This window comes from Arabidopsis thaliana, chromosome 5, assembly GCF_000001735.4.
Source record: "Arabidopsis thaliana chromosome 5, partial sequence".
NCBI lineage: Eukaryota > Viridiplantae > Streptophyta > Magnoliopsida > Brassicales > Brassicaceae > Arabidopsis > Arabidopsis thaliana.
This window is the reverse complement of record NC_003076.8, coordinates 13,185,102-13,199,483: the sequence shown is the minus strand read 5'-3', so window position 1 is coordinate 13,199,483 and position 14,382 is coordinate 13,185,102. Positions and strand designations below refer to the sequence as shown.

The 14,382-nt window shown below is 36.5% G+C and overlaps 3 protein-coding genes and 1 pseudogene across 4 annotated transcripts; all 4 read right to left on the bottom strand.

Moving 5' to 3' along the window:
• Window positions 1-1,387: 1,387 nt before the first annotated feature.
• AT5G34881 (inhibitor/lipid-transfer protein/seed storage 2S albumin superfamily protein (DUF784)) lies at window positions 1,388-1,880 on the bottom strand. The gene has a single exon (NM_148015.2). The coding sequence runs from the start codon at window positions 1,830-1,832 to the stop codon at window positions 1,485-1,487; it is 348 nt and encodes a 115-aa protein (NP_680320.1). The 5' UTR covers window positions 1,833-1,880; the 3' UTR covers window positions 1,388-1,484.
• A 1,551-nt stretch (window positions 1,881-3,431) lies between these two features.
• On the bottom strand, window positions 3,432-3,779 carry AT5G34882 (inhibitor/lipid-transfer protein/seed storage 2S albumin superfamily protein (DUF784); the record flags this gene model as incomplete). The annotated part of the gene is made up of 1 exon (NM_001085165.1): window positions 3,432-3,779. One exon carries the CDS (start codon window positions 3,777-3,779, stop codon window positions 3,432-3,434), a length of 348 nt encoding a protein of 115 aa, NP_001078634.1.
• A 495-nt stretch (window positions 3,780-4,274) lies between these two features.
• On the bottom strand, window positions 4,275-6,084 carry AT5G34880 (annotated as a pseudogene; the record flags this gene model as incomplete). The annotated part of the gene is made up of 1 exon: window positions 4,275-6,084.
• A 5,453-nt stretch (window positions 6,085-11,537) lies between these two features.
• AT5G34870 (zinc knuckle (CCHC-type) family protein) lies at window positions 11,538-13,963 on the bottom strand (the record flags this gene model as incomplete). The annotated part of the gene is made up of 6 exons (NM_122876.1): window positions 11,538-11,816; window positions 11,909-11,983; window positions 12,562-12,586; window positions 12,640-12,941; window positions 13,020-13,691; window positions 13,766-13,963. The coding sequence occupies 6 exons, from the start codon at window positions 13,961-13,963 to the stop codon at window positions 11,538-11,540; spliced, it is 1,551 nt and encodes a 516-aa protein (NP_198336.1).
• Between the last annotated feature and the right edge of the window lie 419 nt (window positions 13,964-14,382).

Below are 14,382 nucleotides of genomic sequence, written 5' to 3'. Positions count from 1 at the left end.
AATCAAAATCACAAAGTAAATTTTTTAAAAAAGACAAATAAATTTAACGTTATATTTAATGGGAATAAATTTTCGACAAATAAATATACTACAAAACTTTAATTTAATGGTTTTATCAACGTTTAAAAATGAAACAAAAAACATAAATACAAGTAACAATATCCAATTCAATATAAGAAACCGATAGTTAATTTTCTTTTATTTTGATATCTAACATGGAATATTTAGTGGGTATAAGGTTCAAATTGACATATTTATGTTCTTAAGCCAAAAAAAATTTGAAATTTGAAAATTCTAACTATTTTTCAGAATAAATTTATATACTCTTTAAAATATAAGAAGCCTAACTCACAATTTATCTTAAACATATTATTTATTTTATAATAAAAAAAACTTTTGCTCACAATAGTCTTAATCGAAATGGCTAATAAATGTTTGTAAAACTTTATTCGACATACAATTTATTGAAAGGTTTTCAAAGTTTATCTAAGCTAATATGAAGTTCACAAGAGCAAATCAATAATTTTTGAATATCAAGTATAGTTTTGTTATAAGTTTTATATTATAGATACAACTATTATAACTAGACCAATTTTAAAAGCATATCATTTAAAATTGCACAAGAGCTAAAACTTCTAGTTAATAAATAACCAAAATTGGTGAAAATCCATCGTTTCATAACAAGTGAGTCAGAACATATATTGAAAAGTACATGATAATTTAAGAGTGGCATTAGATTGATATGTTAAAAATATATACCAATAAGTAGAATCAAAGCAAAATATTTTAAAATTTTACATTAACAAAGGATTCAAGTTAAATGGTAAAGACACCTATATCGATATCTAAAAACTTTATCACTAATCATTAGATCTAATTTAACACTAATTAAGATATGTATGAACTAACAGATCTATTAGAAAATACATACTTTTCCTAAGAAAATTTATAAAAATAAAGGATTTAGTAGATATCGTATTCAAATTTTTCTCACCCTTCAAGTTTTTGTTTTCGCATTGAAATTAAAAATTAAACATTTGTACTTGAAAACATTTTGGTTATTTATGTGAGGTACTGATTTAACGTCATTGAAAGATAGAATAAAGATAAAGAATGTATACTAATTTTCCTGAATTATACAGATTAAGTTCTATAAATTCTTTGAAAATATTGTGTCAACTTTTTTGAATTACGAAAAACATATTACTCTAATTAGAAATAAAATACAAAAATTAAAGTTTACTAAACAATATTAGTTAGAGCTCCTTTTAATAGTTAAATTTTGAATAATTATTCGACTCTTATAAGAAATTTTGTTTCGAGTTCAAATAGATAATCATAAATTGAAGTTATACTTTTTAAGAAAGAAATTCGCTTTGGTTAAAATTGTTGTTATGTTAAAATATAAAGGCTTGTGTGAAGAAAACTATAACAACAGAAAAATATCAATTTATAGGGTGAAAATAGTACACGCAATATACATTTCAAGCACTTTTGGAGATTGAGACACAATGTTTCGACAAGTCAACACTCTTCTTCAAGTATTCTGTTTCGTGAGCAATTAACATGGGTTTATCTGCAATATATTTAATAAGCGTATCGTGACACACTTTTCCTTCTTTGACGAGATCGTTGCAACAAGGATCAGGCATTGTTCCATTTTCGAAGACAACAACAATTATATCTAACGCACACTTAGGAGTGATTTTAACAAGACAAGTATTCCACAATAAATTTGCTTCAGCTTCTTCGACTGAGAAAGCTGGAACAAATCCACACACCAAAGCTACAACAATGAATAGCGTAGTAATCTGAGAGTTAAATTTAGCCATATCTACTTATGATTGAAATGTACAAGAAATATTCTTATTTTACTAAACAAATCCTAAGAAAAATGATTTGTATTTGTTATTTGAAAATTGAAGTTATCTAAACTTTATATAGGAAATCAAAATCACAAAGTAACTTTTTTAAAAAAGACAAATAAATTTAACGTTATATTTAATGAGAATAAATTTTCGACAAATAAATATACTACAAAACCTTAATTTAATGGTTTTATCAACGTTTAACAATGAAACAAAAAACATAAATACAAGTAACAATATCCAATTCAATATAAGAAACCAATAGTTAATTTTCTTTTATTTCGTTATCTAACATGGAATATTTAGTGGGTATAAGGTTCAAATTGACATATTTATGTTCTTAAGCCAAATAAATTTAAAATTTGAAAATTTTAACTCTTTTTCAGTATAAACTTATATAATTTTTAAAATATAAGAAGCCTAACTCACAATTTATCTTAAACATATTATTTATTTTATAATAAAAAAAACTTTTGCTCACAATAGTCTTAATCGAAATGGCTAATAAATGTTTGTAAAACTTTATTCGACATACAATTTATTGAAAGGTTTTCAAAGTTCTCTAGGCTAATATGAAGTTCACAAGAGCAAATCAATAATTTTTGAATATCAAGTATAGTTTTGTTATAAGTTTTATGTTATAGATACAACTATTATAACTAGACCAATTTTAAAAGCATATCATTTAAAATTGCACAAGAGCTAAAACTTCTAGTTAATAAATAACCAAAATTGGTGAAAATCCATTGTTTCATAACAAGTGAGTCAGAACATATATTGAAAAGTACATGATAATTTAAGAGTGGCATTAGATTGATATGTTAAAAATATATACCAATACGTAGAATCAAAGCAAAATATTTTAAGATTTTACATTAACAAAGGATTCAAGTTAAATGGTAAAGACACCTATATCGATATCTAAAAACTTTATCACTAATCATTAGATCTAATTTAACACTAATTAAGATATGTATGAACTAACAGATCTATTAGAAAATACATACTTTTCCTAAGAAAATTTATAAATATAAAGGATTTAGTAGATATCGTATTCAAATTTTTCTCACCCTTCAAGTTTTTGTTTTCGCATTGAAATTAAAACTTAAACATTTGTACTTGAAAACATTTTGGTTATTTATGTGAGGTACTGATTTATCGTCATTGAAAGATAGAATAAAGATAAAGAATGTATACTAATTTTCCTGAATTATATAGATTAAGTTCTATAAATTCTTTGAAACAAAAATATGTCAACTTTTTTGAATTATGAATAACTTATTACTCTAATTAGAAAGAAAATACAAAAATTAAAGTTCACTAAACAATATTAGTTAGAGCTCCTCTTAATAGTTAAATTTTGAATTATTATTCGACTCTTTATAAGAAATTTTGTTTCGAGTTCAAATAGATAATCATAAATTGAAATTATACTTTTTAAGAAAGAAATTCGCTTTGGTTAAAATTGTTGTTAAGTTAAAATATAAAGGCTTGTGTGAAGAAAACTATAACGACATAAAACTATCAATTTATTGGGTGAAAATAGTACACGCAATATACATTTCAAGCACTTTTGGAGATTGAGACACAATGTTTCCACAAGTCATCACTCTTCTTCAAGTATTCTGTTTCGTGAGCAATTAACATGGGTTTATCTGCAATATATTTAATAAGCGTATTGTGACACACTTTTCTTTCTTTGACGAGATCGTTGTAACAAGGATCAGGCATTGTTCCATTTTTTAAGACAGCAGCAATTATATCTAACGCACACTTAAGAGTGATTTTAACAAGACAAGTATTCCATAATAAATTTGCTTCAGCTTCTTCGACTGAGAAAGCTGGAACAAATGCACACACCAAAACTACAACAATGAATAGCGTAGTAGTCTGAGGCTTAAATTTAGACATATATACTTATGATTGAAATGTACAAGAAATATTCTTATTTTACTAAACAAATTGTAAGAAAAAATGATTTCTATTTGTTTTTTGAAAAATGAAGTTAGCTAAACTTTATTTAGGAAAGCAAAATCACAAAGTAACTAACAAAAAAAAAAAACAATCAATTTAACTTTATATTTAACGGTAAATAAATTTTTGACAAATTTATATACTAAAAAACTTAAATTTAATGGTTTCTATCAACATTTCAAATGAAACAAAAAAACTTAAATACAAGAAACAATATCCAATTCAATATAAGGAACCAATGTTTAACTTTCTTTTATTTTGATATTTAACACCATATAAGTGAGATAACAAGTTCCGGAAGCCTCTTGATCTCCCCTAATCGTTTCTACACCACTTGGGGTTGGAAATTTGACGCATTGATGATAGATTGATGGTACTGCATTCATTTGGTAGATCAACAGAGTCCAGAGGATAATGTTATAAGCCGCTGGCCTATCCAAAACGGTAAGTTCCACGATCTTTGACACTTTTCCCAAGAATAGGGAGTTTGATCGTCCCAAGAGACATGGCGGTGTCACTTGTAAAAGCGACAAGCGAAGATGGCGGTCCAATTATGTCAGCTCGGCTTATTCTCATTCTTTCTAAAGTGCTTAAGAATATTAGGTCCACCGAACTTCTTGTATCGATGAGGATTCTTGAGACTTCAAAATTGGCGACATCGAGTGTCAAGACTAATGCATCGTCGTGTGGCCTCTCGAGATGACGTGTTTCTTCTTCATCGAATGAAATTGAAGCTCCCAGGATGTCGATTTCCTGGCTAAAATTTGCTTTTATAAGAAAATTACGCCTATGCTTCTTGATAGCACTGACAGAATCCCGACAAAGCTACGATCCTCCAATGATTATATTTATCTTTCCATTTGAACTCCTTGGCTCTTCATCATTTGCTGACCTTGACCTTTTAGTTATTGGAGTTTGATTTTCGGCGGTGACTCTTGCTTCATGATACTTCTTTACAAAACTTTCAATATCAAATTTTGCGAGATCACCATTCTCCCTAACTCCGCCAAATGTATTTTTAATACGCTGCAATCCTTCGTCATGTGCTTGTTCACTCTATGGATGTCGCAATATGAAATTTCATCTCAAGTCCACGTTGTGGGTTTTCTCTTTCCTTGGAATGGTCTTCCGACATTGTTGTTGGATGGGTTGACTCCGAACCTCTTTGATCCTCGATTATCTCTTGGTTCAAACTTCTTTGGAGGAAAAGTAACCACTGGCTTAACTTGCTTAGTCCTTTTATCAAAGCTTTCCTTCTCATCCTCCACTTCCATCCACTTGTTAGCTCGAAATAGTGCATCTAGGATTGTGGGCGGTTTATGGACTATCAATTCTTCCTTGAATCTTGATTCCTACACAAATCTTTTTCTTAGGGCAGATAAAGTCAATTGATGTGACACCTTTGGGAGCTTAGTGAGCATGGCTTTGAACTTGGTGATGTAAGTTCGGAGCGAATCGTTTGGTCCTTGTGACAAGTTCTAAAGATCAGCATCCGAAGTGCTTTTCCCCATAAGGATAGAATATTGCTTCTGAAAGGTGGTATAAAATTTGTTGAAGTTTCTAATATAGCCTAGCTCGAGTGAGTGAACCACATCAGGGCTTGTCCGGTAAGGTTTTCAGAGAAAAGTTTGCAAAATCCTACATCTTCATCAACTTCCTCCATATCGACTCTTCCATCGGCTATAAAGAAAGCTGCGAGATAACTTTTTTGGTCCTCTAGCCCGTTTTAGGGCTCAATGTTGAGTTTCTGAGAATCCTTAGACTGGCGATTCTCGAGGTGAAAGATGTTTGCCTTGTTTCTTCGATCACTCGATCGATGTCAGGCTCCATATATTTTTTTCAGCTCGCAGCTAACTTTCTCCATAGCTTCATATTTGTCATAGTTTTTCTGCTCATAGAGGTTTCCACTTTGCTCTTCACCATTGACTAAAACTTCTACGACATCCGGTTGAGATCGGGGCTCGCTTGCACTTGGAGTGTTTTGCCTACCAGCCTCGTTCCACGCTTGGGAATCTGGCAAACTAAACATGCTTCGTCGAGCTCCCCGAGGATTTCCTGCACTCAAAGTTCGCACATGAGATTGTATAGTATTAACACTTAGGTTAAGAGATACCTGGGTTGTTTGTAGTTCGCATACTGCTTTCTCCACATCCGAAAACTTTTGTGTCATTCCTGAGATCGTTTCCTCCAGTTTTTTTAGTGCATCGGTCATGGTTACATTGATATAGCTATCGTCGGCCATTGTGACTTTGCTTAAAAATCTTGTGTGTAATGAAATTTGACGACTCAAGAATCTCCCGTCCCCACTGACGACGCCAAAATGTGGAAGTCGGATTCGCACACTCATGAATATATTTATTTGTGGGAATGAAAACTCTTAAGATCAAAAAAGCTAAAATGAACTCTTTGGAAAGAATAACTCTTATCAAGGATTTAAGTAAGAAAATTGTAATGTATTAGCAAGAATTTGTACAAAAATGCATGTATCTTTCATATGATTCGAGACCTTATATTTATACACTTGAATCACAATTATTGACAATTATACACAATAATTCCCATTTAAAATGCTTGTTCGATTCCCCAACTAAATGTGGTAACGTTTATATTCGAACTCCTTTGACTTCTTCATGGACTTTGATATCCGACCCACCTCTTGCTCTCGAACTGCTGCCTCCTTTCTGAAGTCCTCACTTCGCATGGCCCTGGACCTTCAGCCCAGTTAGGCAATAAATCCTTGTTTAACACTCCTTAATGTTGACCTTTCGCCTATGTGGCAATATTTGGTTGGATCCAAACATTCGGTTCGGGATCCGACACCAACATATTGGTCCCGATATGTACAAAGCAAAGACTAGCAATCGTGTCCCGCCCCACCTGCCATGGTCGACCATACCAACATGTAATCGACCAAAGCCGGCCCATCAAGGAACAACATAAGTCCACACCACCCTTTTGGTCTGGCACCGCAACTGCCCTGCCATCCATTCTCACCATCCTTCACCACGACGTTGATCTAACTCGTGGTCAAACCGACAAAACAAGATCAACTCTATATTAGGTATGTGATTCGTGTTTTATTTCGCCTTAGGCTTTTACCTGAAAGGCCACACGACTACTGAAAGTGCACAATATATCGGAGTAGTATTTAAGGATCGAATCCACAGGGAGTATAGCTACAAGGAAGAATTGAAGTTAGTTAACCTAGACCAAGACAAACGAGTGAGTGGGGGTTTGTGTATGCAATGAGAATAAGTAGAGGGTGCAGTAGAAAGAAGAAAGCAATAAAAGAAGACTGTAAAAAAAAGCAATCAAAGTAAATGACAGTTAAGAGAGCGGTGTAAAACAAGTAATCGAAAGCGCTAGGTCATCAGGGTTTTCTCCAGGGAACATGGTTCAAACAGAAGGTATATATCCCAATTTAGGTGATAACATGGTTAGGCTAACCCTGGGCTAGAGGCGGCAGCCACCTAATCTCCCTAAGCTACACAGTCAACCCTAGAATATAGGTGCCAACACGGTAACAAGACTAGGTCAAAGCATTAAGTTCAAGTTTGATTTTAGTCCATAAGTCCCTATCACTCGGCGGTCAACAACGGTTATAGTTTCCTATTCAGTTGAGCTAGTTCAAGCAATTATACAAGATTTTGCCTCAATATAAAATACCTAAGATCATGTACTAGGTGACATTCCGGACATACGTGTTTTAAGATTAAAGTCAACTAGAAAGAACAGTGTAAACAATCAAACAAAACCATAGAAACCGCCAACCTAAACTTGATCTAAAGTCCCCATGAGTGCCCTTCGAAACCCACATAAAACCTAACTACAGATCTACTCACACATACTCAAAGAACACAACATCATATAAATAAGTAATTGCATAAAAAGAGTATGAATATAGAAAAGGGTTTAGAGATCTTCTCCGAAAATCCAAAGTTTGATAAATCTTCTTCCTTTTACAAGTAGAGAAGAGAGAAGAGAAAACGAATGAAGAACAAGAGCAGGACGGCTTGGAGGCGAGAGAGTCGCGGGAGGCAGTCTAATTTCGTGGGTGGTGATTAGGGTTTCCCCTAATCTTTGTATTTATAGGGCTTCATTAGGTCAAAGGGTAGAAACGTTTTTCCGTTGATTAGTAAGTGATGGGCCAAGTTCCTGGGATTCTTAGGGAGGCTTGAAGTCAGCGGCAAGAGGAAGGGAAGGAGTGGTTGTGCGCCCTAGTGGTCGGTGGAAAACTTGAGGGGACGCCCGGGTTCAAGTCTCTTCGGCCGGCGGTTTTAGATTGATCATTTCCAAAACCGCGATTCTAGGACATGTCTTCACTCTTCGGGACATAACTTCTGAACGGTTTCATGGATTGCTTCGATTCGAATTCGACGTGAATCTTGACTCTTCTAGATTTCCAAAGACTTCATGTCGAGATAGGAAAGACCTTGGCCGGATGCCAAACATCTGAGGTACGGAAACTGTCTTGAAACGGATTTTGGTCGACTTCTACTCTTTTTTGCATGAAAACTCATAATTCTTCCTTAAAGCTCATATACTCGAAATATGCCTTGAAGTGTCCATTAACTCCTGATTTCTCCATGGAAAACCTAATAAAATACGATGTTATCAACTCCCCCAGACTTAGACTTTGCTTGTCCTCAAGGAAACAACAAAGCCAAACTGGTGGAAAGATTTTGAAAGAGCGGGAACTTTCCTACTATCAGAGACCGTGTCCTAAAAGATATCCTGAGGATGCATAAAGACAAAGACATCACGTTAGAACATCCTCACTATAGACCCAAAACGTTCACTATCCTTATCCATCCGTCTCGGACCTACAAGAGAACTCAAGAATCTCGTCAGTTAACTCCCTACATTTATTATACGTGGCGTGAGCTTTCTCACTAGAAGGTGTCATTCGGGGTAGACAGCACTTGGTATGAAAGGGGATTTTGGTGTTTAAGAGGTGTAGTTAAAGTGTTTAGGGTTACCGTATAGTCTTGAATGTAGGATATGTTGAAAAATTGCAAGAGAGAACGGATCGGTTGAGGTCCACTGTTTCCAACCACTTCTTCTTTTAAACACCTCTTTCTGCATTACTTCTTTCTTACTTTCGGTTCCCCAGACTTGGGTTTTTCAGAGGGGGCTCTCTTCTGTAAATGGCTCATCTCTCCTTTTGGTGGCCCATGTCTTTCCTTTCAACTTATCATATGCTACTAGACTCTCTTGGTTGTAATGTTTCATTTCCTTCCTTCTTCATTTCTCTCTTTTTTTTATATATATTTTTCTTTTCTTTTCTTGTAATTTTTTTTTAGATATTTTTTTTTTATGGAAGGGGAAACAGAACTTCTAATCATCGAGTCGAATGAGCATACCTTTTTTGCAATCTCTCTTTTACTTCCTTCTTCCGTCTTTGTGGCGGAAAATTGTGTTGTTCCTTTCTCTCCGACGTTTTTGCACATATCTGCTAAATGAAAAAGGAAAAGAGAATGCATGAGGCTTAAAAAAAGAGGGATAGGGTTTAAGGGTAGGAACCACTAAAAGTGAGTGGCCATTCAGGATCAGGAGAGAGTGGTAAAAAGGGATAAGAAGTCCTGAATGTATATGCTGGTTTCCCCGATCTAACACCCCTTCATGAGAAAGAATTAAGGTCAGGTTAAATCGTCCAAATAAAATAGAGTTGTCAGGTCAAACAGAGTCTCCGTAGTGAGACTTCACGGGAAAGATCCGGTAGTTGGTTTCTAGGTATTGTCCGTCCTTGTGAATCCTGCAAAACTTGTCACTTAGGAAATGAGTTAGCACATTTTAATGGTCTTATTCAACATATAGTAGGTTCATCGTTCCCTACATCGTCCTTGCCCAGTGATACTTTGAAAAGAAACAAAATAAAAACTTTTTGCTTTGTTAGAACGTATTGGTGTAAAAAGTGGAAAAAGGTTTCAAGTCAACGAAATAGAGAGTATCATTAGTAGTAACAGATTCATTACCCCCCACCACCCCCCACCCCACCCCCAATCTCAAATCACACCACCCTCGGTGGGGAAATAAGCATATGGATGAATTTGTGAGAAAGATAGGTTAAGAACAATGTCACCTTGGTTGTGGTGACTAACCGAATGATCTCTCTCCTTGCTTAACATCGGCCTTCCTCAGCTTAGTATGGTCGAATTCCATGATATTAATCTCTATTTGCATCTTCCTTGAAACAAAAACCAAAAACCACCAATAGCTTTAACAAAAAAAAAAAAAAAACATACCTAAGATAGAGTTGATCTTGATGTTGTCATTGTGGCCACAAATAGGCCTCGGTGTTCGGATACCCGTTTGGGTTCGGATCAGGTTTTTCGGGTTTTCCGATTTTCGAATTTAGAAGTATAGAACCCGTTCGGGTATTTTAAGATTTTGGGTTTGGATCGGATTCTAGTCGGATATTTCAGATCAGATTCGGATTACCCAAAGTTTCCAAAAATCAAATTTTTATAATCAAATATATCCAAACTACTCGAAAATACACAAAATATCTAAAAACTTTGGAACATTTTTTACTCAAATTTACTTAAAAGTAGATTAAATACCTAAAATTACTTAAAAATATCTGAAAATCTGCATATTTTGACTATTAAATTATTACAAATGTAAATATAAAAAATATTTTGAGAGACAATGCTATGATGATGATGATGAATTTGAGAGACAATACTATGATGCTGAGCGACCTGATCACGTAATGGAGACAAATGATGAATGGGATATGTATGAGCAAATCGAGAGAGCATCAAGCAGAAAAGCAGTTCTCCAAGGATAAACCTCCTTACATTTGGATGCTCCAGATCTTTAATAGCGGTGAAGAGTTAAAAGATCAACTTCTGAGACATGTTTTGAAGATGAATTATGATGTCAAGTTGTGTAGATGGGATGCGACTAAGTTGGCAGCTATATGCAGTAACGAGAACTGCAACTGGAAGATATACTGCTCTGCACAAAAGCGTACAAGGAAATGGAAAGTGCAGACCTATAGGGACGAGTACCACCACTCTATAAGCGGGAAAGCAAGAATGTTGAAACAAGGGGTCTGTAACGCCCCCGAATCAAATCATAAATCATCAAGTAAACTTAGTTAAGTTTATATTTACGTAGCCTAGCCATGCACTAGTTCATTCCATTCCTTAATGATATTAACTATCAAGTTCGTCAAATGCCCATATTATTTTAAGATTCAAGTTCATAAGCCGAATTCTGATTACTTAAGTTTAAGTGAGTAAGCATGCATATAATCTAAAGACTAGCTCTAGAAAACATGCAAACAAACACACAATTCGACCACAACTCACAGTTTCTGTAAGTTTCTTAGTCGCAGGCAGAATCTCTTGATCACGATCGATGACTTCTTCCTCGGACGAGTTCTCTCGACCACAAGCGATGATTCCCCAAACACGGAAACACTTTCCTAGACCACGGGCAAGATTTACTGAATTCGGGCAAGTTTTCTTGGTTTCGGACGAGTTATCGGTCAGACAGCCTTACAGTCTCTCTCGCCTTCAAAAATGAAAATGGGCTGAGAATAGCATCATTTTATAGTCCGCCCAAGGTCGGCCATGTAGCACCGCCCGCTGCCACATGTCTAGACAGTTGCCGCACCCACATGCGACAGGTGTCTCGGGCGATGGCGTAGCGACAGGTGTCTACGGGTGTCATTCCATTGCCCCATCAGCTTCGGCTCCAAGACTCAGCCAACTTCGGCTCCAAAACTAAGCCGACTTTGGCTCCAAGATTGGTGACTTGAGCCGCAAGGCACCGCAAGTGAGGTGTCCACACATGTCGGTTCTGCACCCTGCAGGGGAAATTTCTCCCGCGGCATGCCCAACTTTTCCCATCTTTGCCCATTCGTGCCCATTCTTGCCCATCTTTGCCTTTTGCCGGTTTGGTACTTTCTGGGCACATGCGGTCAATTGGCCATGCATTAAGGCAACTTTTTCTCATTCGGTCCTTTGGTCGTACCCGATGCCCTTATGCGGGTGACTACATTCTCCCCTCCTTAATAGAATTCGTCCTCGAATTCTAACTCAGTCATTTCTGACCCCCACGAATTCTTCTGACATTTTTACAAAGGTTTTTGAATCTCCTTCATGTCTACGTTCATGGCTTGTTTCTCCCTTACTCTTAGTTCCTTCGTTTTTTTTATCACAAACTAAAATCTTCGGCCTTACTCTTTTAAGGAAGTCTCTCGCCCCTTTTCCTTCTGTTTCTCTTTTATCTTCTTGTCTGATTATATAATTGTCCGTACTTTAGACCGAACTTCCCTTCTTTTGCCTGTTTCCCTGAAGTATGCTTGTTTTAGACTTGTCTCGATCCCAACTCAATTTGATTTCTTTTCTCCGATTCTTCAAACGGTTGGTCGTTGCTGGTGTACTTCCGATGGGGTTTCTAACCCAAACACAAACATCCGATTCTTACACAAGTGATTTCTCACTCATATAATGGTAGGCCACCACACAAACAAGCAAATACTTAACTTGTTATGCATTCAAAAGTTTATACAAGTTATAACTATCGGGTTTTAGACTTAGTCTTACATGTACTATTCAACAAGTTCTAGGCCTTAGCATATTTACACACAAATTCACTATGACTTAGTCGATTTTATACTTAGTCTAAAAACGTTAACTATATTCTTTCCTAGAAGATCTCATGGACCATCAGTCAAGGGTTCCTACACTTGGGACACTCACACCTTACCCATAAAAACGAGGGCATCCCTTCATTCAAACACTTCTCCTCCGCCGCCGCAGTCATTAATGGCCCGGCTCACCTCGAGGATCCTTCGCCCGCATTCGGCGCAAGGTACGGGCAATACATGGACACATGTCCCACTCCTCCACAAGAGTAACACTTGGCGCAATCAACCATATAAGGCATAGCCTGTGGTGGATGCAAGCACTGCTCAGTCGGATGATCTATATAGCCACATATCTCCCACGGACGCTTAGCCGGAGTGGGTAACTTCCTTCTAACTGACTTCCTCGCCGTTGCCCGTATTCTGGGCTTAACCTTGGAATTAATCCCATATCCGATCCGAAGTGGATGCAGATTTACTCCAACGATCCTTTGGGCCTTAGACTTCTCCAACTCTATTCCTACTTCGGTCGTTCAATTTCCCTTTCGCCTCTCGTCTTCTCCCTCCTTATCAACCATCTTTTCTTTCGACCTTTCTTCATCAAGTTTTAAACGATTCATTAAATACTCGTGGTTTAGTTCCTGTTCAAGCAGCATCGGATCCCACCTTCCTCTTCCTTCTTCTTCACTTGGCTCATCTCCCTTAAACATCTCAATCTCCCAACATGATTCCGGCTTGCTGGGATTCAGCATCATCACAATGGGTTGCGAACTGTCCGATGAGATGTTGATCACACTCGGACTCTTAGGCTCTAGCGTCAATGACTCAAATGAGTCCGATGAGGAATCACCCCCATCGTTCCCATTTCCTCCTCCTTTTTCCCCGATCAGACCAAAATCTTGAGCACACTCAGCTATCAACTGATCGATCGCGTGCTCTAACTCATTCTCTATGGCTTCATTCTCATCTTCTTTGTTATTTCCCATAAGCATTAGCATTTCATACTCGTCGTTGGCCCCATACTCATTCATCGCACCAAACGCACCATTTGCGTGGATTACTGGTACATCGAACAAGTCTGCATTCAATTCTTCCAACTTTAACCCATGCTCGCCAATAGTTCCCAGATTCGGAACACCAAAGCTTCCCTCCTCATCCGTCGATGGCACATAGAATTGCGTCAACATATTGTTCAGACTATCATTCACTTGTTCCTCAGTCGCGTTCTCGGTTGGCACCGCAAATAACTCACCATCCCCGATGATCATCCGCTCAACATGGTTTGCTTCTTCACTAGATAACGGATTAGCATCTTCCATACTTTCCAAACATCTGACGGATCTGATTCAATCGATGTGTCAGACTCAGTGGAATCACTATCTTCTGCCATAAACTGATCATTCATGGCCACAAACAAACTTTCATCGTCAGTACTGCTTGACGGAGCGGAGTTCTCAAGATTGGGCACATTAACACTGTGCAATAGACTAACGGTGTTGCTTCCTTTGCTAGACGACATCTGCAAAACGAGGTAAACCTATCCCCCACTTAGTCATCTAAAAGAAGAACAACCAAAATCTTATGTTGCATTCTGCGACTCAAATTTACTTGGTAAAATTATTGAAAACCCGAGTGTCCACGAGCATCGCATAACCCTGCTCTGATACCAAGAATTCTAACGCCCTCGAATAAAATAATAAATCATCAAGTAAACTTAGTTGAGTCCATATTCACTAAGCCTAGCCATGCACTAGTTCATTTCATTCCTTAATGATATTAACTATCAAGTTCGTCAAATGCTCATATTATTTTAAGAGTCAAGTTCTAACTTAAGCCAAATTCTGATTAGTTAAGTTTAAGTGAGTAAGCATGCATATAATCTAAAGACTAGCTCTAGAAAACATGCAAACAAAAACACAATTCGACCACAACTGACAG

Excerpts from the sequence above, each read along its gene's own strand:
- AT5G34881 (NM_148015.2), bottom strand. The coding sequence starts at position 1,832 with ATGGCTAAATTTAACTCTCAGATTACTACGCTATTCATTGTTGTAGCT.